This window comes from Eleginops maclovinus, chromosome 20 (genome assembly GCF_036324505.1).
Source record: "Eleginops maclovinus isolate JMC-PN-2008 ecotype Puerto Natales chromosome 20, JC_Emac_rtc_rv5, whole genome shotgun sequence".
Lineage (NCBI taxonomy): Eukaryota > Metazoa > Chordata > Actinopteri > Perciformes > Eleginopidae > Eleginops > Eleginops maclovinus.
Window position 1 is genome coordinate 28,730,960 of NC_086368.1, and position 22,042 is coordinate 28,753,001.

The 22,042-nt window shown below is 41.7% G+C and overlaps 1 protein-coding gene across 1 annotated transcript; it reads right to left on the bottom strand.

Annotated features, from left to right (window-relative positions):
• Positions 1-11,559: 11,559 nt before the first annotated feature.
• acad9 (acyl-CoA dehydrogenase family, member 9) lies at positions 11,560-21,326 on the bottom strand. Its single transcript, XM_063911935.1, has 18 exons — positions 21,078-21,326; positions 20,006-20,099; positions 19,728-19,829; positions 19,069-19,175; positions 18,775-18,875; positions 18,605-18,683; positions 18,351-18,522; positions 17,980-18,053; positions 17,816-17,891; positions 17,660-17,730; positions 17,445-17,564; positions 17,233-17,361; positions 16,769-16,848; positions 16,134-16,260; positions 15,967-16,044; positions 15,102-15,230; positions 12,764-12,836; positions 11,560-12,119 (listed from the first exon to the last, which is right to left on the bottom strand). Exons 1-18 carry the CDS (start codon positions 21,240-21,242, stop codon positions 12,019-12,021), a joined length of 1,878 nt encoding a protein of 625 aa, XP_063768005.1. The 5' UTR covers positions 21,243-21,326; the 3' UTR covers positions 11,560-12,018.
• Between the last annotated feature and the right edge of the window lie 716 nt (positions 21,327-22,042).

Here is a 22,042-nt window from a genome sequence, read left to right on the forward strand (position 1 = left end):
AAGTTAAGGCAAAGAGGAAACAAGAACAGCAGTATGTTTTATTAACTGCGAAATAAAACTGCTGTTCTTCACGTCTCCAAGAAACGTCAGCACAAATCCGGACCTACAGGAGGTAAGACTCAGGAGAAGCAGCGGTCACCTGATGTGGTGGTGGTCACCTGATGTGGTGGTGGTCACCTGATGTGGTGGTGGTCACCTGATGTGGTGGTTCATATTCATATACTATTAATTAATTAGTATCAGCGGTGTAAAGTAACTAAGGATACTGCACTGAAGCACAATGTCTATATTATTATATATTTTGGAAGCCAATGTTCTACTTTCACTGGAGATTTAGTTACTTCCAAAGTTAGGATGTTCACAATATTTAAGATAACATTTAAAAATATGATTATTTGGTAAATATTAAACCATCCAAAAGTATATTTAACTACCTAAAATCACGAGTGGGTTTACAGAACATTATTGGAGTTTTTTGTTGTTAAAAGATATTTCACAGTCTTAGCTACTTCAATATTTAACGAATATTTAATTCATCTTTTAGTATTCCTAATACTTGGAATACATTTCCCTAATCATACTTAAATACTTTTACTTAAGTACCTTTCTTGATGCTGTACTTTTACTTAACATATAGTGTTTTTAGTATAGTGTAGATACATTTCCACCACTGGTTGTTTTAATAATACATAATTAATCCCCATTAATACTTAAGAACATTATTGTCAGAGAAACTTAATTTATTAAACTATTCTTATTTTATTACATTTCCAAAATGAGCTAACTTGTTTTATTGACAAAAACACATCCCAAGGCACATTAGCAGAAATTAATTACATTAAATGTGAATAATAATAGTTTGTGTGGCTCATTAATAATCTGAATCACCCTTTGTTTTCCAGTCTGTCATTTTATTATTGTTAATGATGTAATGTGGTTTTTGAAATGACATTATTTTTGAGAGTTATTCACTGTTTGGCCTTGTTTCAGAGCCCATGGCCAACACTACAGAGTCGGTTCTCTGTGACTCACAGTCAGTCTCTCAGGATGGAGACGTTACAGATAAAGGACAGGAAGACCTCTTCGTCCTTGAGACTGATAGGAAGCATGGTTTGGAAAACAAGTCAGGGTCAACTGAGGACATCACATCACGCACAGATGGAAGCTCGTATCACATCACATGGATAGTCGACATTGTCCTTGCTGTCCCAAAAGGTACGTTTATCATTATCTTCAATAGCTTCCACAGGTATGGGGAGTAACAGGTTACATTTAAAGGGATTACTTAATCAGGATACTAAAGGGTGACATCTGTTCCCTGTTAGAGGAAGATGTTGACGTCCCTGAAACTCCTGAAAAAACCAAGAAGAAAACCAAAGATTCATCCACTGTCTCCGTTAAGGGTTTTAAAGCCCAGAGCTCCCATCATGTTGAATACAAGCTGTTGCCGAGTGACACAGAGACAGTCAAAGTGGACCTAGTCGTGTTCGGACAAGTGGCAAAAATGTACAAAGACGACGAGTTCAAGGTAACCATGATCTTGTACATAAATACAACCTTTTGCATCGCCGTGTTGGATCAGTTAATCAATAAATAAACGCAGGGATAAATATGTGATATTGGTGAATTACGGTAGGCAACATTTCAAAACTTGCTAACCTAAGCCCTAACCCATCACTCTGACCCAGATCCTGAGAACATGGGATGAAGGAGATCAGCTATGGGTCGGTTGGACCCAGACATTTGACGTCAGAGTGGACAGGGAGACGCTGATCGGTCTACTTCCTCATAAGATCCAGCTCCAGATCTGGAACAGTAAGGACAGTCTGTGCAGCCTGGCCCGCTACGAGAGGCTGAAACCCTTCAGGTGGACCCACGATCAGCCTGACGATGCAACAGACGTGTGTGGTGGTGAGCATTCGTTGTCCCACTATGGAATCAATGAATAGCTTTCCAATAAATTCATGTTTTTAATAAGAACTATATCTTTATTCTCAGGTGGAATCAAGGAGATGGTTCACAAACTGAGATCCTCATGTGAGAGGAACAAGTGTAAGAAGCACAGAAGTGATAAACTGATTCATTCAGAGGTGGAATCAGACACAGGTATCAACTTCTTCCTTGTAAATGATTGGAATCATAATACAGATAAATAATGATGCTACTCTTGTTGTTTTTCAGTAGTATTGCTTATGTCCGTGATGAATAATAACCCTATACATAGACAATGACTTTGCTCCTCTCACTATAACAGATTTTCAGAATCCCACCGTTGACGCATTTGATCTTGAGGAGATGAAGAAGAACGGCACTGCCTCAATGGAAATCAGTCTTGTTCGTTTGTTCGCAGGTGAGCTAACCTTGTTTCCTCCCCGTTATATTATTTAAAAATATGTCTTGTCCTCTCAAATTAATTTAACTACAAACTAGGGAAACTAGACACCATGCTAGCTATTCTATGAGGCCATCATTAAGCGTAGGGCTGATTGGCTTAATATTAAGGTGACTACATGCTATCATGCTCACAAAGGAAAATTCAACATGCTAATATACAGTATGTGATGTTCACAATCTTGGTTTGATGTGTTGGCATCTTAACACTTTCTAACTAGAAGTAAAAATACCATGTGAGGCTGCTGGGTGTGCTTTTTACAGTCTATGGTTGCAGAGGATTCTCATCTTTCTTTTCAATCATTCCAGTGGGGAAAAAATCTGAGCCACATTTCATGACAAGAATAAGAAAAAGGGCCACATGTGGATTCTCTTTTGCTGAGATCTGAACAAAAGTGATTTATTTTATGACATTTGAGTATTATTTCACTCAAAATGGTAGCACTGATGCAAAGTCAGAGGTTTATCAAAGTCTTTGGGATGCATCCTCTGGTAACTCTAAATATCTCTGCCAAATCTCATCGAAAAATATGCAATATCTGTTGAGATACTTCAATCTGGACCCTAGTGATTGATTATAAAATGAAAAACGTTTGATATTTTTGTGACTGCCAGGTAAAACCTCATTGACTGAGCGCTTCCCGGTCCAATCAGCGGGTGTATTTGAAGTCATGTGCAACTTTTCTCTGGAGAGGGAGTTAATGTCGGACCAACTAAAGGCTGAACTCAACCCTCTGGTCATCACTATTCAGTCCGCCACCTCAATGCCTTCTTCCCCCGTCCCTTTCCACATCCTACAGGTGGCCATTTCTAAATTGTTTCACAAGTAATTCATGGCTTGTATTGTTCTTGATGGAGGTTTGATATGTTTAATTTTTTTGTTGTTTTCCCAGGAGAAATGTGTGCCTGTATATTGCCAGTACAAGTTCCAGAGCGTGAACACGCACAGGACAAAGAATCACAAGCACGGCGCAAAGATCTACTTCAGAGACGTGAGCGTGATCCTGACGGGCCTCATGAGTCCTGAGGAGCTCAAAGAGTTCTTCTCTGGTCCGCCTCTCGAGATAGAGGTCCACGATCGTGACAGAAAGTTGGAAGAAACCCCAAGAACTGCAGCAGTGTTGTGCAGAAGGCCAGATGACGACATCAAGAAAGCGAAAAAGGTGGCGTTCATTAACTCCTACGGAATTGCGAGCTTGAACTTCTCAGAGCTGCTGCTTGGGAAGGAACGCCTAAAGATGCAACTACAAATCAAATGCAGTCCTCCATGGGACAGGAATGTGCCAAACACAGCAGATCAGCAGCAGCCAATGCCACAAGGCCATTATCTTGAAGCCAATTCTCTACTCAAAGTCAAGGTTGAGATAGCTCGTCCGCTTAAGAATGGCAGCTTTGAACTAGAGTCTTATGATGGTCCTCCGTTTGGGCGCATCATCTATCTCTTTGATTACAACAACTTGTCTTTGATGACCAAGCTGAGGTCAGAAATCCTCAGAATCAACGCCTCAGCTTTCCGTCTTGGCTCGCGCTCGCTGGAAACAGCGCAGCGAGCCCTGTCGAATTACATAATGAATTTCAAGAACGACGAGAGTGAGGGTCTGGATGTCGTTACGGGATTCCACGTGTCGGATCAGAGGACGCACATCTTTGTTCTGGAAGGGCTGAAACGTAAAGCAGTGAGGAGGCTCTGGGAGGCTGTTCCTATGAAGTAAGCACATGAACACTGTCTTGCCCCCGCTAACACGACTCAGCTGTGCTGTCTGTTTGGAGAATCCTGCAGCCTGTGTGTGATGTCTTGCAGGCTGAGTGGGAGTGAGGAGGAGCAGGTGATAGTCCTCTACAACTCAAACCTGGGTTTCTTCAAGCGCCTCTACGACTCGTTAGATGTGGGTCTGAGTCCAATCCATCTACGTGAGTCTCTAAAGACCATCATGAGACAGCCCATGATCTACATTAGAGGCATGCTCCCACAACCCTGCTTCCAAGCTCTGTTAAGGTTAGTGACGTTAAAGGACATACCTATTTCGCCTATACGACTCTTTTTACGGCAAATCCTGAATACTGCGTTAAAGCTGTTGTGTGTAAAGCAGCATTCTTTCATTGTCTTGGCCACATAAAGCTTAACAACACTGATATAATATGTTTATTTAAGTTAGATATTATGTACTTTGGCAAACCATTGCACCAATAATCAGACGTCGACTTATGCTGGCTTATTTTAAGATGTATGTCTCGAAAATGTACATCGGTGTGACATATTTACTATCCTTTTTGTTCATGTTTGTTCCATTAACTCCTGCTTTCACGCCCGCTTGTTGGTGCTCCGCAGGTATTGTACATTGTTTTTTTCACCAAATCTAAAATGGTTAAACGGCTAAATTAATGAGACTCAACCAGAACATAACATCTGTAAGTCTGTCTACAAACATATTGAATTGTAACCAAAAATCAAGAGTTTTTTTTAGACGTGACGCAAAATAATCCCAATTTTCCCTTTGAGTGGAGATTGTTTAAGTACAGATTGTATTAAATAAAGAAAACATGAAGGTTTATATCGCTGACTTTGGACATTTTAGTTTGTTGCCTGAGCTTTCAACTGCTAATGGCCTCCTCTACACATCAAGATTAATTAAACTTAATAAACTGCAATACAAATCATGTCCCTAAATTATACATGATTTCTAGCAGTAAGAACATGTATATATCAAAGGTATGATCCTTCTCAAGCTTCTTAATATACTAAACAAGGATTTCCTTTCATAAAATGTGTTGTAAATTGCATTATCCATGGAAAATATTTCTTAAATCCTGAGTGTTTTTTTCATTTGACCCAGATTAAGGCAGCTCTGTCATGTAAGGCAGCTGAAAGACGCCGTGCAGTGGAACCTCCTTCCCTCTGCAGACATGATTCTCAGCTTGATTAAGGAATACGGCACATATCCTGAGCACTGGGAGCAGAAAGCCGGGACAAACGATGAGGTGGACATACCCCCCCGGCCTGTCAGCCGCACCAAAAGACAAGCGGTGCTCGACACCCACAACAGAGAGTTCATGAGATGGAAACATGACAGCCGGCTGCCACTCACACAGTCCAAGGACTTCATTCAGGTGCTTAAATTAAATTCAGTAGAATCCAACTTCCTAACAGAGCCACTCATATTATGTCAAATCATCTTCCAGGACAATATTAAGAAGGTGCAGGAGGAGAGTGAGCGCTTGCAGAAGCAGGAGGCTGCTGTGATACGGGTGGATCAGTCTGCAGAAACACCAACACACAACTACAGCATCCAGACCTACAACTCTAACGAGCTCGCCAAGGAGCTGCTGCGCAAAGAGATGGCTAAGGTTTGATGTGGATACTACAATACTGATTTATAGATACATACTGTACAAAGTGCACAGGTACTGCGTGGTGTCGGTGTTCTTTTTTCATTAAATTGACAGGTCTTCTTTCTGTGGATTAGTATGACTGCACATGCCCTTTTTTCAGTTGGCTATCCTTAGCAATGGTCTGCTATCCTTAGCAATGGTCTGCTATCCCTAGCAACATTCTGCTATCCTTAGCAACAGGCTGCTATCCTTAGCAATGGTCTGTTATCATTAGCAACATTCTGCTATCCTTAGCAATGGTCTGCTATCCCTAGCAACAGTCTGCTATCCTTAGCAACAGACTGCTATCCTTAGCAATGGTATGTTATCATTAGCAACACTCTGCTATCCCTAGCAACATTCTGCTATCCTTAGCAACATTCTGCTATCCTTAGCAACAGTCTGCTATCCTTAGCAATGGTCTGCTATCCCTAGCAACATTCTGCTATCCTTAGCAACAGCCTGCTATCCTTAGCAATGGTCTGCTATCCCTAGCAATGGTATGCTATCCCTAGCAACATTCTGCTATCCCTAGCAACATTCTGCTATCCTTAGCAACAGGCTGCTATCCTTAGCAATGGTCTGCTATCCCTAGCAATGGTATGCTATCCCTAGCAACATTCTGCTATCCCTAGCAACATTCTGCTATCCCTAGCAACATTCTGCTATCCTTAGCAACAGTCTGCTTTCCCTAGCAACAGTCTGCTATCCCTAGCAACATTCTGCTATCCTTAGCAACAGACTACTATCCTTAGCAATGGTCTGCTATCCCTAGCAACACTCTGCTATCCCTAGCAACATTCTGCTATCCTTAGCAACAGTCTGCTTTCCCTAGCAACAGTCTGCTATCCCTAGCAACATTCTGCTATCCTTAGCAACAGACTGCTATCCTTAGCAAAAGACTGCTATCCTTAGCAATGGTCTGCTATCCCTAGCAACAGTCTGCTATCCCTAGCAACAGTCTGCTATCCTTAGCAAAAGTCTGCTAGCGAAAAAGAGCAGACCCCAGAATGTTCAAAATGTACTATTCAGCATCGAGTATTCGACTAAGTTGTGTAATTTTGATTCTTTAAATTGCATCACCACACAAAAACAATGCAACATATACAAACAGTAATAATAACCTGTCAAATGTCAAGAACCTACTAGCATTTCCATTTAATGTTGTTTTCTTATCCATTCAAAGATTCCCTTTATGCTTTCCTTTTGCAAAGTGTATATAATATTATGATTGATACATGTATTGTGCTTCTCTGGTGATAACTCCAGGTGCCAGGCCGGAGGTTTACCTACAGTCAGCAGTACCACAGCGCTACATTAGAACAAGGAGACGTGACTCAGAAGAAAGACCCCCACTGCGGCCTCCACACTTTGGCTCAAAAGTTTGAGCAGCGACAAGTACACGAGGCACCCTAAACACCCAGATGAAGCTCGAGTGGAAGAACTGAGGAAGGTGATGCCACTCATCCAATAGTGGGGGATTTCACAGGAACAGGAACACACTTACTCTACTTTTACTCAACCTAGCTAGTGTATTCAGTGCAGTATAGGGTTACACTAATATCTGTTCACTGTGCTTTCAGCCATGGAGAGAGAACATCCTACATGGCAACTTATTGAAGCAGACACATTTAAGGGACGTATGGGCCTGGAGCCGGCGCTGCAAAGACTTCCAACTCCACAGCAAACCTCCACCTCTGTTCAACCCACCTCTTGCATCCATTCACCTGGCTGGTAGGCTCATGTGCTGCATCGATGTACCATAACCGACTTTTAGCAGTTTGTTAAGTGTGTTGTATGATCCCTTCCCTCTGAGTGACTGGCCAACTGTTCACCAGATGTCACACTGACATATTTCCATTGTAGCCATGAAAGACATGCAGTGTAAATTCAGTGTCAGAATCAAAGCGAGGGGTTCAGGAGGGAAACGGGGAGGAATCCATCATAGGGCGGATAACAATCTCCTTAGTAACAACGGCCTATGGTGACACATACTCCAAGGCTGTGGCCATGACTGCTATATTGTGGTTCCATGGCTAATCCTTCGCTGAAAAAACAGAACAATTATCCAAAGCTAAAAGTACAAACAAGCCGGTGATTTACTTTTTGGGCTGATTTTAGTCAGAAGTCTACTATGGAATCAAAACAGCGACTGGGGGCCTTTACAACAGCGATGGAGATATTATCACCTTAGCTAAGTTAGCGTATAACTATAAACAGATCTCATGACTTGAACATGTTTCAGCATGTTGTGAATGAAAACCATCTCCATATTTCTACACACTTTCAGGTAAGGTTTGTGGGCATACAGCCAATAAGCAAAACAGTTTGAACTCGATGGCATTAGCTTTCAACTTAGCCAACGCTAGCACTACTGTTAGCAATTCAACTTCTTCAAAATAATGAATCCCCCAGTAGAAGTTTCTTTGTTGGTTCAAAACATAGCAAATCCACAAGTAATATTGTTTATTTACAGGTTGAAACACTTTTATATTAAACGCTTTACGGAACAGGATCCCATAATACTAATAGGGAAAGCATTTTGTACCAAAGCCGTGGTGTCTGCCTGCAGGTTAGCTCATCTCCCTTGCCCAAAGGAGCACCTTCCTTAGGACTTTCTACACAAATGTTTGAACTTGAATGCCTCTCTGAGAGCTGAGTTTCTTTCTTATATTTAGCATCCACTCCAGAAGCTTTACCGGCCGCCTTTTAGGTTTTTCCGCCATCGCTCCGCTTTACTCATGTAGCTGCTACTCCGTCACTCATGTATAGGCTTTAAAGCAAGCCTATACATGAGCTTTGTTTATCTTAGCTATGTGAAACAACTTATTGATAGAGATTTAGAGGAAACAGATCCAGTGCATAATATATAACAGCTGGGTTGTCTGACAGGAATCATAACGCCATTTATCAGAAACCACAATAAAGCATTCAGAAATAGCTTCAAACATTCAACATCTTTACTGTATTTTCAGAACTTCATGTCCCTGGTTTGTAATGGTATTTAAAAAAAAAAATTGTATCCCTCCAGCAATCAAAATCCCATTGGATTGCATTTATTTTAAGATCAAAAGTGTTGAATTATGGAGTTGATTTGTAGTAGAAAAGTTAATTATCAGAAGTGTTTGATACAGGGGAGCTGAGAGGGATATCTTTAGTCTGGTTACATGTTTTCAGGTTGAGTTATATGTGTTTCGCTCGGATAAAGACTCCAATTAGGCAGTTTTCAGAACTCGGGTCTCATGTAAAGTGTTCGAAGTGAATATTGGAGCTACCAGCTGTGCAGAGCTTTGTGTCGAAGTGACTCGGACATTAGGACTACTACTACGACAAATACAAACGTCGTACATGTCCTGATTTGATATGTTAATGCTACTGTTTTCTTGGGAGAGGATCCTGGTTGGGTTTCAGATGCACCTTGTAAAAACTTAGCTTTTTAAATCATGCAACTGTAGATAACAGGAGAAAAGATTGGATGATGGCTCTGAGAGACCAAGCTGGAACTAGTATCTAGCAATGCATTAACTTCAACAGTCTATCCAAGTGTAGATTTTTTCCTATAGCCGTGGGCTGTGAGCTTTCTCTCAGTATTGAGGGCCATTATTGATATGTTTTGATTACAGCTCCAGATGGCTGCTGTTTGAGCCAATATCAATTCTCGCTGCTGAGTAACAAACTCCCACACCGCACTGGAGCACAGATATCAGCAACGAACAGACATGTTAATGTTCAACCGTCCAGGAAATCATAACACTGTCTCCCCGATTCAATTCACCAGCTATATAAAGACTGAAGTATAAAATGCACTGAGTTTTGATTCTGTGGATCCTCAGGAGAGCCTCTGCAGCGGGAGCAGCTGGAGGTGGCCCGGGCCCAGTACTGTCGCTGGCAGAAGAAGCTGCTTCCTGCAGGCAGCGGCTCCATCCCAGAGTTCAAGTGTCTTATGGGAGGAGACTCGGAGAGGATTCAGGATATACTGAAGGATGAGCCAAAGAAGTATTCACTGAGGAAAGAAGGCATGATGCTGAAGGTAGAGTATTTTCGGTTGTTTCGAAGTTTTGGCTTCAAGACATTTATTAAATAATTATCTAAATGCGGAAAGACTGCTAGAAATGTGGGGGAAATCCAGCATTACCCAGAAAAAAGGAACAATTGACTGACACTACAGTATACTATATAGTCACTATAACCATAGCTATCATCAGTGTTTCCTCTTATTATAGGATCTACACTACAGTCATCATTCTGGAACTTACAAATGTAAATATAAGGAAGCAAATACATTTAGCACTAAGAATTTGGCACATTTGGAGCCACTACTACTTCAGTTTTGAATTCCTCATGGTTGATTGCAACTATTGTACGCTAAATAGCTAAATGAGATCACAGTCACACGGTGCTTTCCTTATTTCTAGTTCATTTCATGCTAAAAGGAGAACTTTGTTTATCCTCTAAGGCAGCACAAACTCCATTTCGTCCTGAGTACTCTGATAGCATTGCTCTTAAGCCTATTTCCCGCTTCTTTTTGCTCCATTTGTCCTCCTCCTCCTCCTCCGGGAAATATCTGGCTCTTTAGTCACCAAATGCTCCACTGTGTTCCCCTGCTGTTTGTCGCTGAGCAGGAAGTGCACAGTGGGTTTTCAGAGACTATTCACTGGAAACAGCTGCTCGCCGCATTTGAAAAGGGAAAACAATAAACCAAAAGCAAAACAATAAAGTTAAAAGCAGGCCAAACAATGAGCTGAAACTCACTTTGATGCTCTGTCAAGTCGAAGGAGCTGCACATTGAGGAGATTACTCAGTCATTCGATAGAGTCCTGTCGTGATGACGGGTTAGCCACCAAGTTAGCATCGCAAGGGCTACCTCGACAATGCAATGGGATAACGCCATTGGATTTGAGTGTTTTGCAGATAATATGCTATGCTCAGCAGGATAATCTGGACATATTATCACCACATTGTCATTTTTGAAACGTAAATGCAAAAGCCAGAAGCTAATTTTAGGCTATAAACCAAATACGTCACGCTAGCACGGCTATGCGTCACCACCGTTAAGCTAAAGGCGGGCGCGAGTCAGCACGATGACGTCAAGTAGTTTATTTAGTCACTTTTCAGAGACCACACATTTATGAAGAATGGGATATTTACTGTCAATTTTATTTGGTAGAACAACACGTGAATATCTATTAGGCTTGTGTTAACCACTAATCTAAAAACACGTAAAAACAAAAAGGCTAATTTAGAGACGAGGGACCCGGAAGTTCAAGGTTTCAAGGTTTTATTTATCATATGCACAGCATATACAACGTATATGTTGGCAATGAACATTTTATATCCCATGCTCCTCCAACAACTCAACATACATGGTGCAAATAAGATAAATAAAATAGTGTAAAAAGAATACGGAGCTCGAGACACAGCAGCCATCCTCGGCGCCATCTTGTCAAATGCAGACTAATTTCTGGGTTTTATGACTCCTTCTTGCTCCACTCTTTGTTATTTTTAAGATATATATCTATAGCTAATTAATACACTGTTGTCCTTAACGCTTGCCTCAGTTCAGTGTCTGTTGGCATGTTTTTTTCCTTCTTCTTACAGTTGACTATAATAACCTCCAGTTGTTTTGTGTTTGTCTTGCAGCCTTTCCCTGAGTTCTCCGTGATGAACCTAAATGACAGTAAAGGCGAGAGAAAGAGGAGAGGGGCTCTGGCTCCGGGCCCCTGTGTGGACTGCAGCCTCACCAGCAAAGACAATGCCATCGAGAGACACGCCTCTCTGTACAGCAAGTACCACTACATGTCAGTTCAACTTTTTTTTATTCAAAAGAACAAACAAGAAAGAGAAAACACGAGAAGTTTAATGAGAATGTTCTGTTGCCTCTTACAGGGGCTTCAATAAGCAGCAATCGGTTCTGTACAAGCGGACTGCCCTGCCTCTGACGGACAAGGAGAAGAGCGTCTTCACTTTTCAGAAGTATGTACCGAACCTGAAGACACCAACATCATCTGTGCAGCAATAAATTCCAAGAGCACTTTGAATAAAACTCATTATTTATCAGAGATCTCTAGAGGGGTTATCCTTGCAGCCACGGTTAATAAAATACAGTAACTACAATATAAATCTCTTAATTTATTAACTAAGTGTGCCCAAAAAAAGTGTCAACCAAAGTTATAAGAATAGACAAATTGCGGTCGCTGACAAATGAACTGATCCATATCATCCAATCAGCATGCAGGATTCACAGTCACATGGTCACGCTCAGAATGTTCTCTCCAGAGGGTGAGAGCAGACGTAGCCTCTGTTGTCCAAAACCTCCTTGGCGATCTTCTTGATGTTGGCATCGTTGTTCTCAGGAGAGTCTAAGAAACATTCGTATAAAAATGATAAGATAAGTAGTGCGTTTTATAGGTTTTAGTGCATGTCAATGGTCTACGGAGGTTATAATCTGCAAGGTCTCTGCAGACGGAGTTTCTTTCGACTCCTTCGTTTACTTACGTAACACAATGACATCACTATGTAACGTGAGAGGCTAAGGGGCGGGACATCTCTAAGCGATTAACCAATGACAACAGAGCCAGCCAGCTAAACAATCAGAGCAGACTGGGCTCTGGTTTCAGACAGAGGGTGAAAAGGGGTGCTGCAGCACAGGCAGAATGAGAGAAATAAAGAGCTTTCTGAACATTAAAGCAGGAGACATGTCCCAGGAGAGACACTACATACTGATATGAACCTGAAATAAGCGTAATATGTCCTCTTTAAATACCCAACACAACCTCCTCTCTCTGGATCGTGTCACCTGATAACGCTGGATTACATACAGGTCATTAAAAAAACATGCACAGTGTGAAAGTGAAAAGCAGCGAGGGGTTTTGGGTGTTGGTATGTGGGGTTTGTCTGGGAAATTCCGCAACACATGCAAGTCTTTTGTACTGAGATGCAGTAAAAACTGTTTTAAAAAAAAGCCGACGGGCTGTTCTCAATTACCATCCCGTGTTGTACTTACGCTTTTGCAACTGGGTCATCCAGTAATTGTTCTTGAAGTAAGCCTCGGTGCAGAACGTGTTTGCGAGCAGCACCTAGAGAGAGACATTAAGAACACTTGTTTATCGAAGTAGAAAATTAGGAGGCAAATTAAAGCACTAGAAAGTTATCTAATGTGAAGTGAGACGATTGCAAACATTTGTAGAATCCTTTTCTATCTGCAAGACATCAAGGCACACGTTTCATCCATAACTCTCTGGTTTTATTGAACAAAAATATGTCAGATTAGCCTCCCTCCGGTTCTACAAATAATGCAAAATAGGTTACCGGGTAGAATTCAAACATGCTGGATGAAAAGCTCCATGATTGAAGACATATTTGCTTTTTAAAATAACTTAAATTACTTTGCAAACCTCAGGCGAAACATTTCAGTCCTAGAGAAAAAGAGTCACAGCTGACTATCTTTGGAAAGGATTTCAGTTAAGACAGGATCAGTGTGTTTTACATAAAATACAGAAGGTGGGCGGCTGCATGTTTACTGACAGTCTGCCTGTGGCTCCAGAGGAGAGGAGACATCTGAGACACAGAGGAGGATATAAAGCATCGGCTGACCTTTAACGCTAATTGCTTTATCTGAATCTGCTTTGATTGCTTTCCTCTAATTGGTGGAGCAGCCAGGGTTGGGAGGGTTACTTTAGAAATGTAATCCATTAAAATTCCTGGCTAACCTGAATACTTCCCATTACCTGAATACTTCCCATTACTTTTTTTTAATCACAACAAGAGGATCTATTGTCACCTCAAAAACTTCACATTTCTTCAACTTTGACCTCGATTAGCGCTCTCCTGTTGATGCACAACCGACCAGATGACAGCTCTATGTAGCGGCCCAAGCTAGCAATGGAAAAAACCATAGAAAGGAAACTTAACTGACTTAATTCGCCCAATTTCATGGTGAGCAAAGAGCCAATCAATTTGCACAGTCCTCCACTTTAAAATACATTCATTGTAGTTTGCCAGATGTTCATTGTCCTATTTGATTTTTTAATGCTAAATAGTAAAAAAATAATACAAATGTTTTTCATCTTTGTATTTTTTACCTACTTTTGTTTTCTTAGATTGTTCATATTCGCCCCAACAGACACCAAATCAAGTTCCTTGTATGTGTAAACAACCTGGAAATAAACTTGATTCTGATTTGAAAAAGTAAAGCCAACGCAGACAGAAGTGCATGCTCTCGTTTGGCCAAAAATCAGTCAAATGCATAGAAGTCTAGGAGAAAATGACCCTACTTTGTCTTGAATAATAACTGCAGTATACATTTCCCTTACACGTTTGTGGCCTGAATTGGTCATTTAGAGTCTTCCTGAATACAGCAAGATGATCTAATTGTCAAATATCTGTTTTTGTCTCGTGATTTTAACTCTTTTACATCGTGCATTTAGATAATGAAAGGTAATCGTTGATCACTTACATGCTTAAAAATGTCTCCAACAATGTGCTACCTCTGGTTTCAAAAACCAAGACGGCAACTTTAGTCAACAAACCAGTGTGTGTGATGTCAAGTTGAATACATCCACATCTGAAATACAGTATATGAGGAGTACTGAAGCTGCGCATTTTACAGTATCGAGGCTGTGTGAGCATAAATATTAACCTATAATTTATGGCAGTCTTTTCCCAACGTTAGGTTTTCATTCTACCGCCAGATTGGCTTAGTGAAATGCATTAATTTCCCAGTTGAAATAACAGTAGACCTTTCTGTTATGCTGGTGTGTTCGGCTCAGATAACATGTGGAGCTGGTGGTGAGAGACGTAACATTACACACATTTAATTACTGCTTTGATGTGCTTTATATAGGCTCCTCCACCACACCCCCGTCTCCGGCTGACACAGGGAGTGGATCGCCTTACTGCTTCTTATTTTCCACAGACAGTTCATAAGTTCATCCGGGGCTGGAGAGGAGAAACGTTACTCTGAGAGGGACTTCTATAACGTTTTCAAATCATGGTTTGACGTGTTCCTGGTCGGCAGTCTTTACATGTAGATGGTAAAGCTATTCCTGATACGTTTGTGGGTGCTGGAAGACACCAACTTTCTCTTTTGGGAAGTCTAGGAACCCCTGGTGTTTGGGAGGAGAGGCAGCTGTTTACTGTTGGTTATTAATAGTGTTATTATAGATATACTATCACCACTATCATCAGTCGAGGATACGGAAAACTGCTCTCACTAAGAAAGATAAAAGACTGGACTCAAGATAAGTATAACTCCGGGTGAATGGGAGGCCTGTAGCCTTAGAAGTAATGACCATGACCTCGTCCTCAACTATTGGACCCGTGTGTGTGTGAACTGTACACACCTCATGGTCGTGGTTCCTGAGGCCGATGCTGATGGAGCGGCTGGTTCTGGACAGGACGGCGGTCATAGCGTAGAGGTGGATCAGAACATCTGCCACCCTCTTCAGGATCAGCTGCTCGTCCACTATGGTCTGAAAACAGCAAGGGAAAAAAACACTTTCAAAAAAATAAATTCAACGACACAAATTATGACGTGATTGGTCAACCGCTTAGAGATGTCCCGCCCCTTGGCCTATCACTTACACTGTTGGAGTGCTAGCCAATAGAAGTGAGGGTGTTACACAGTGATGTCACTATGATTCGGAAGTAAACAAAGGAGTTTCAGACAGTGGGTGGGGTGGGAGAGAAACTCCCTCTGGAGGGAACTTTGGGATTTAAGCCTTTGCAGACCATTTACATGCACTAAAACCTGTAACACACGACAGGGAAGGGATAGGGCCTCATTTAGTTAATAATGTCCTATTAATTGTGCCCCGATTTCCTTTAAACCTCTTGGTTCCTTAGGAGTAACAAACTCTTGGTTGATCATCAAGTTGGATTTAAGCAATTTGAAATCAAGGTCTCATTCTTGAGGAAATGAGGACAGCAGTGTAATCAAAGCCCTCTGAGGAGTCATCTCTTGTATTGAGTCTAATGCTACAGGAAGCAGGGACTTGGAAAGCTGTCCTGTTTCCAAGAGGTTTATAGATGTGTGGGGAGGAAGTGGTTACAGAAGCACAGGGACGGGGAAAAGGTTTGAGCAGCTGTGTGAGCAACTCAGGAACTCAACAGTTATCTACGGTCAAAAAAATACATTCAGCCACAAAGAAGGGAGTTCTGTTCAAAAGAAAAGTCCCTGTTTCCCCACAATTTAAAACTCACTGTTACCTTTCCATATCTGTACAGCAGACTCTCGACAGTCGCTCCGAACAGGCTGACGTTCTGCTCCATCTTCTTAGCGCTCTCCTGTAAACAGAGCACTCCTGAGCCTCAACAAATACACTTCAGGTTCGCAAACAAAACGTCGCGGTTAAAAGTTCATATGGAGTTCTTACTGCCAGGCTGGGATGCACCACGCCGTCTTTCCCCATCAGGCCGAGGTCCACCGAGCCTCCCACGGAGCTCCTCAGCTTCCTGCCCACCATGCCGAGAGCCACTCCGATGTTTCCCTTCTTCATCTCCCTGCAGGCAGAGCACAGCGAACACAGAGCGGATGAAGACCCCTCACTCTTTGTGATTTGATTTTTCAAAGGCCGACAAGGCAAAGGGAAAGTCCTCCAAAGCCAAATCTAGACCCTCAAACCTCCTTCCTATCAACACTTCGCAGGGTTCTGATATTGAGTCTGTGTGTCTATACAAATATCTAGTCCTTATTTGGACTTTCTTGCCTGCAAACGTAGATTTTCAGCAAAAAAAACCAATACTGGGCCAATGTATTGCCTCTGTCTCTACCGTAAAAGGCACTTGTAAATCAGCTGATTAGCAGATAAAGACCTAGTGGTTTTCCTCAGCAGTTGGAGGAGACATCAATTGTTAAAAAGCAGAATACATATAGGACTGAGGTGGCCATGAACACAACTCAAATACACGTTTGATCTTGTTTAACAGAATATGTACGACACTAACTAAAATCTCAATCAATATGTCGTCATAAGTCAAATATTCATTGAATATATATATATTTTCTTACTTGATTTTCCCGGTGAGGATCTTGCCAGCATACTGCATCCCAGTGAGAGCGATGTACATCCTCAGGATTTCATTGGTGCCCTGAAGAAAGGCAACAGCACTTAAATATTACACACTATCAATGTCACATATATGCTATCTGTCAGTGGGAATACACGCCGTACACACTAAAAGCTGCTGTTGCAGAGTAATGGTGTGGGTTTTTAATCTATTTTCTGACTGATTATGATATAAAATTAGCAATAGAAATGTGTTTCATTGGCTGATAATAAGCTGCTGCTCAGTACAAAACACAGAACACCTGCGGGTCAAATGTGCCCCCTGGTGGCCGTTTGAAAAACTACAAAAGGTCTCGTCCTAATTCTTGTCTTTCAGTATTTATAAAAACCTCTGCATTGTTTGGTAATGGTGTCCTCAGTAGTACCTACACCTCTGAATGTAAAGACTGAAACACTGTTAGAGCACCTCAAAGATGGGCAGGATGCGGCAGTCCCTGACGTAGCGCTCGTACGGATAGTTCTTGGTGTAGCCGAGACCTCCGAGGACCTGAAGAGCTTCACTGGTGCAGATCCAGCCTCCCTCTGAGCTGAACACCTGAGCAGATATCAGAGAGTCATGACACATTTTCCACTACTCTGCTTTAATGTGGACTTAAAGAAGTGACAGAGCGCTCTTACCTTCACCATGGCCGCCTCCAGAGAACAGTCTGGAAGCCCGGGCCGGTCCATCATCCCGGCCGTCAGGTACGCCATGCTCTCCATCACAAAGGCGTTCAGAGCCATCAGAGCAAACTTCTCCTGCAGGGCGGGAAACAAAATCATCAGAATTAGTAAAAAACATTGTGAAAAAATACAACTAAATAATGACAGGACAAATTGAGAGTGGACGGTACCTGAATCATACCGAACTCCGCCAGGCTTTTGTTGAACTGCTTCCTGGTGGCAGCGTACTCAGCGGTCAGCTCTACACAGAGGAACACAGAGAGGACGATTCATGGTAGTCACAGATCTCACACATTAAAGTTCATCGGGTATCTCCAGGTTTTTACCGATCAGCTTTTTAATCATTCCTGCTGAAGAGCTGCCCATGCTGAACCTCCCAGAGTTCAGGATGTTCATGGCAACCTGTCCGACACAGAGCAGAATGTGAGCGTCCCGAAACAACACACACTGGCACAGACACTCGTATACTACACTGTTAAATAAAGCTCACCTTGAATCCACCTCCTACTTCTCCTATTACATTCTCCACCGGCACGGGGACGTTGTCGTAGGACACTTCACAAGCTGAAAAGGGATTTTAAAAAGAAGTTAAAAACAGGATTATTTTCTCAAAATGTCTAAAAATGCTGAAGCTATTTTCCAAATTTCCACTTTTTCCAATTTCTGAATCATTTTCAAAATGTCTACCTTTTTCAGATTTTCGATTTCTTTCGGAATTCTCACTCCCCCCAAAATAATCCAACTTTTGTCTCAAGATCGTTACTCTTTTTCCAAATTCTCACTTTTTTTCTCCAGAGGCAGGTTTTTTCGACTGTATGTATTTGCATTACATTTGGTAGTGAGGTAATCCACAAGGCTTACTGTTGGAGCCCCTGATGCCCAGTTTATCCTCTGGTTTCCCACTGGTGACCCCCCCGAAGGCTCTCTCCATGATGAAGGCAGTAATCTTATCTTTCTTTACTCCGTCTACTTCCACCTCCGTCCTGGCAAACACCGTCATAACGTCGGCCATGTCTCCGTTTGAAATCCAAATCTGTAAAACAGAAAAAAGACGAGTAATGGAAGATTTATAAAACCAGGTTTTTTGGGGAAAATGTGAAAGGGGTTTCTCTCACCTTGGAGCCGCTGATCAGGTAATGCTTCCCGTCTTCTGACAGCGTGGCCCGGGTCTGAATGGACGCTGCATCACTCCCACTGAAACCATCAAACAAAGAACACATGCTGATGCAACTCAAACTGCTCGTCTCTGATTGGTTGGAACTCTTATCTAATTAGACTCCGTTACCTTCCCGGCTCTGTGAGGCAGAACGCTGCGATGTGTTCTCCGGAGGCCAGCTTGGGAAGATACTTCTGCTTCTGGGCTTCAGTCCCAGCGATCAGAATCCCCTGAAACACCAAACAGCTGTCAGCTCGTTGTTATAGGACCTGTTGTGTTCATCTGGACTGAAACCTGTCCTCCAGATTCCTCTCAGACCCAAAGGGTTTTCAGAGCTTCATTTACAGCTCTGTGACAAAGGGTGGATCAGTTCGATAAAATAATAACTTCCCGTCCCTATCCGTCACGTCGTCTGTGTGTTACCTTCAGTCCGATGGCTTGATGAGCAGCCAGAGTCACAGCGATGGAGCCGTCCAACGAGGTGATCTCTGCCAGCCGGGCGTACACCGTGTTGGTCAATCCAAGACCGCCTGGGATTACAACAAAAGGAAAATTCACTCTCCCTTCAACATGTGATATACAAGTACTATATAAGGAACTGAATACTTTCTGAATCCACATTAAATACACAGAGGTAGAACAAACTGGAATAATGGCCCCTACATCTGAAGTGATTTGCATTGAATATGGGAATGATTCAACAGCTACTGGACGGACTTTTAATGACCCTTTCCAGAGATGCTTGAGTTTGGAAGTGACTGTGACAGTCTGTATTAGTGTCTGCAGCAGTGGTACTCTGAAATGCATTGAATCTGTATTATTATTTTCCCTTTGTCATACATCTGTGTTTAATATCTCATCGATTGATTAGACAAAGGAAGGAGCATTCATTTGTCATGGTTAGATTAGTTTGAGGGTATTTGATCTGTGTTATTGAGCTTCTGTATAATGCTGTTTATCAGGGTGTCCCATTGCACATATCTCTATTCTGTCTTGTGATTGTACTTGATCACTTTTCTGTGGATAGAATGAGAGATATAACTCTATGTAACAAACAGCTGTGTGTGCCACGACCGTCGTACCGTACTCCTCAGGAACCATGACCCCGAACAGCCCGAGCTCCTTCAGCCCGTTCAGAGTCTCTGCAGGGATCTTAGCATCTCGGTCGATCTTCGCCGAGTCAACTGAAGTCACAACAAAAAATGAACGTCAATGAATAAAAGAAAAACAACTTGCAAGATCATCGAACATTATTACACGGCTCAGATGAATACTCCATTCTGATTGGACAGAGGTCTAGTGGACTGTTGCTAAGCAGAACAGATGGTTAGCGATTAATGTTGTATTCATCCTCTCTCACCTTCCTCGCTGAAGAACTTCTCCACCGGTGCAACCAGCATACTGATCTCCTCCGCCTCTTCATTTCCAACTTCTGGATACGGGAAGACTTCGGCCTGGAGGACAGACACAGCGTTAGAGAAAACAAATGTCCAGCTTCTCTTTTTACAGATTAGGATGAATGATGGTAAATATAATCTCCCTTAAATCAGACTGTAGTTCACCTGCAGTAAATCCAGCAGCTACCCTGCAGTATACAAAGCCATTCAAACTAGCTGCACCTTTACCAGCTCTGAGAACACTTTAATGATCAATCATTATAAAACATATCAGAGATATTATTCTGAAATGGACCAATCAGACAATGACTACTTTTACTGTCGCTACTTTAAGTACATTTAGAGGAGAGTACTTTCTACTTTCACTGGAGGAACATTTAGAATACTTTTACTGTGACAGAGTATTCCTACACTCTGGTACTTCTACTTTACTCAAGTACAAGACCTGAGTACTTCTACTTTACTCAAGTACAAGACCTGAGTACTTCTACTTTACTCAAGTACAAGATCTGAGTACTTCTACTTTACTCAAGTACAAGATCTGAGTACTTCTACTTTACTCAAGTACAAGACCTGAGTACTTCTACTTTACTAAAGTACAAGATCTGAGTACTTCTACTTTACTCAAGTACAAGATCTGAGTACTTCTACTTTACTCAAGTACAAGACCTGAGTACTTCTACTTTACTAAAGTACAAGATCTGAGTACTTCTACTTTACTCAAGTACAAGACCTGAGTACTTCTACTTTACTCAAGAACAAGATCTGAGTACTTCTACTTTACTCAAGTACAAGTTCTGAGTACTTCTACTTTACTCAAGTACAAGATCTGAGTACTTCTACTTTACTCGAGTACAATATCTGAGTACTTCTGGGAAGAAGTACAAAGTAGAAAAACACTTAATACTTAAGTATAAGTACCTGAAATGTATTCAGTACTGCTAAATCTACTTCGTTGTTGTACACCTCTGCTGTTAGTCAACAATAGAAAACAACCATCCCTCTGACAGGTAGACTCAGGTAAACCCTCCTCACCTTGTTCACCTGACCCAGGAACAGGTCTTTCGCATAAGCCAGGCTCCTGCTGTGGGTTCTGATGTTCCTCTGCAGAACCACATGTTTCCCAGCATGCCTCACGGTACAGAGCAGCTGTCTGATCTGAGCTGATTTAGAGATAATTAGTCTATTCACACTCATCATTTCTTCTGGAATAAAACCGTGCTCTTGTAGTCCACGGGAGTGTCATAAACAACCTCAGCCGGGCTACCTTTCACCCGTTTTTGTCGCGTGCTGATGACGTGGACGTACGCGGTGTTGGATAATACTTCAAAGACCGTCGTAAATAGTAAAGGTCCATATTTTTGAGAGACTAAACTGGCTGCTAAAGGTCTTATTGCAACAAACACTAGTTTAACATCTATAATGATAAACAAATAATACACTTCCCTCCACATAAATTCCCTTTAAGTCTATTTATCCAAATTAAAGTAAGTATTGGTCTCTATAGTTATAGCTTAATCAAACAGCTCAATCTACAACATCTGTTTTATACGTTTTCTCCACACTGCTTGAAAAATATTGATGTTTTTCTGACTGGGATATCGCCAAAATGTAAGGCAATTGAGTCTAAAATTCACTTTTGTAAGCCTCTTTCCTTGCCAAGGTATGATATTTCCGACAGCACCTGAACACATCCTACCGGCACTGCAGTGATGCACTGCAGCCACATGATGGCGCAATATACACCCTTTCTATTAAACAGAAGAGAAATATATTGAATGCTGTAATCAACATGGAATAAATGGATCAAATGACACATTTCAGGGTAATATCAGGGTATTTATGGTGGTTGTTACACATGTTATTATCGAGTAGGTATGTGTACACCTATTTTGTCCCCATAGATACTAAATTATAGTCCTGATGGTTGTCTAGCTTTGTTTTATTGGACTTAACTGAGATAACTCAGAATCATATTATATATCTTGTATGTGTAAACA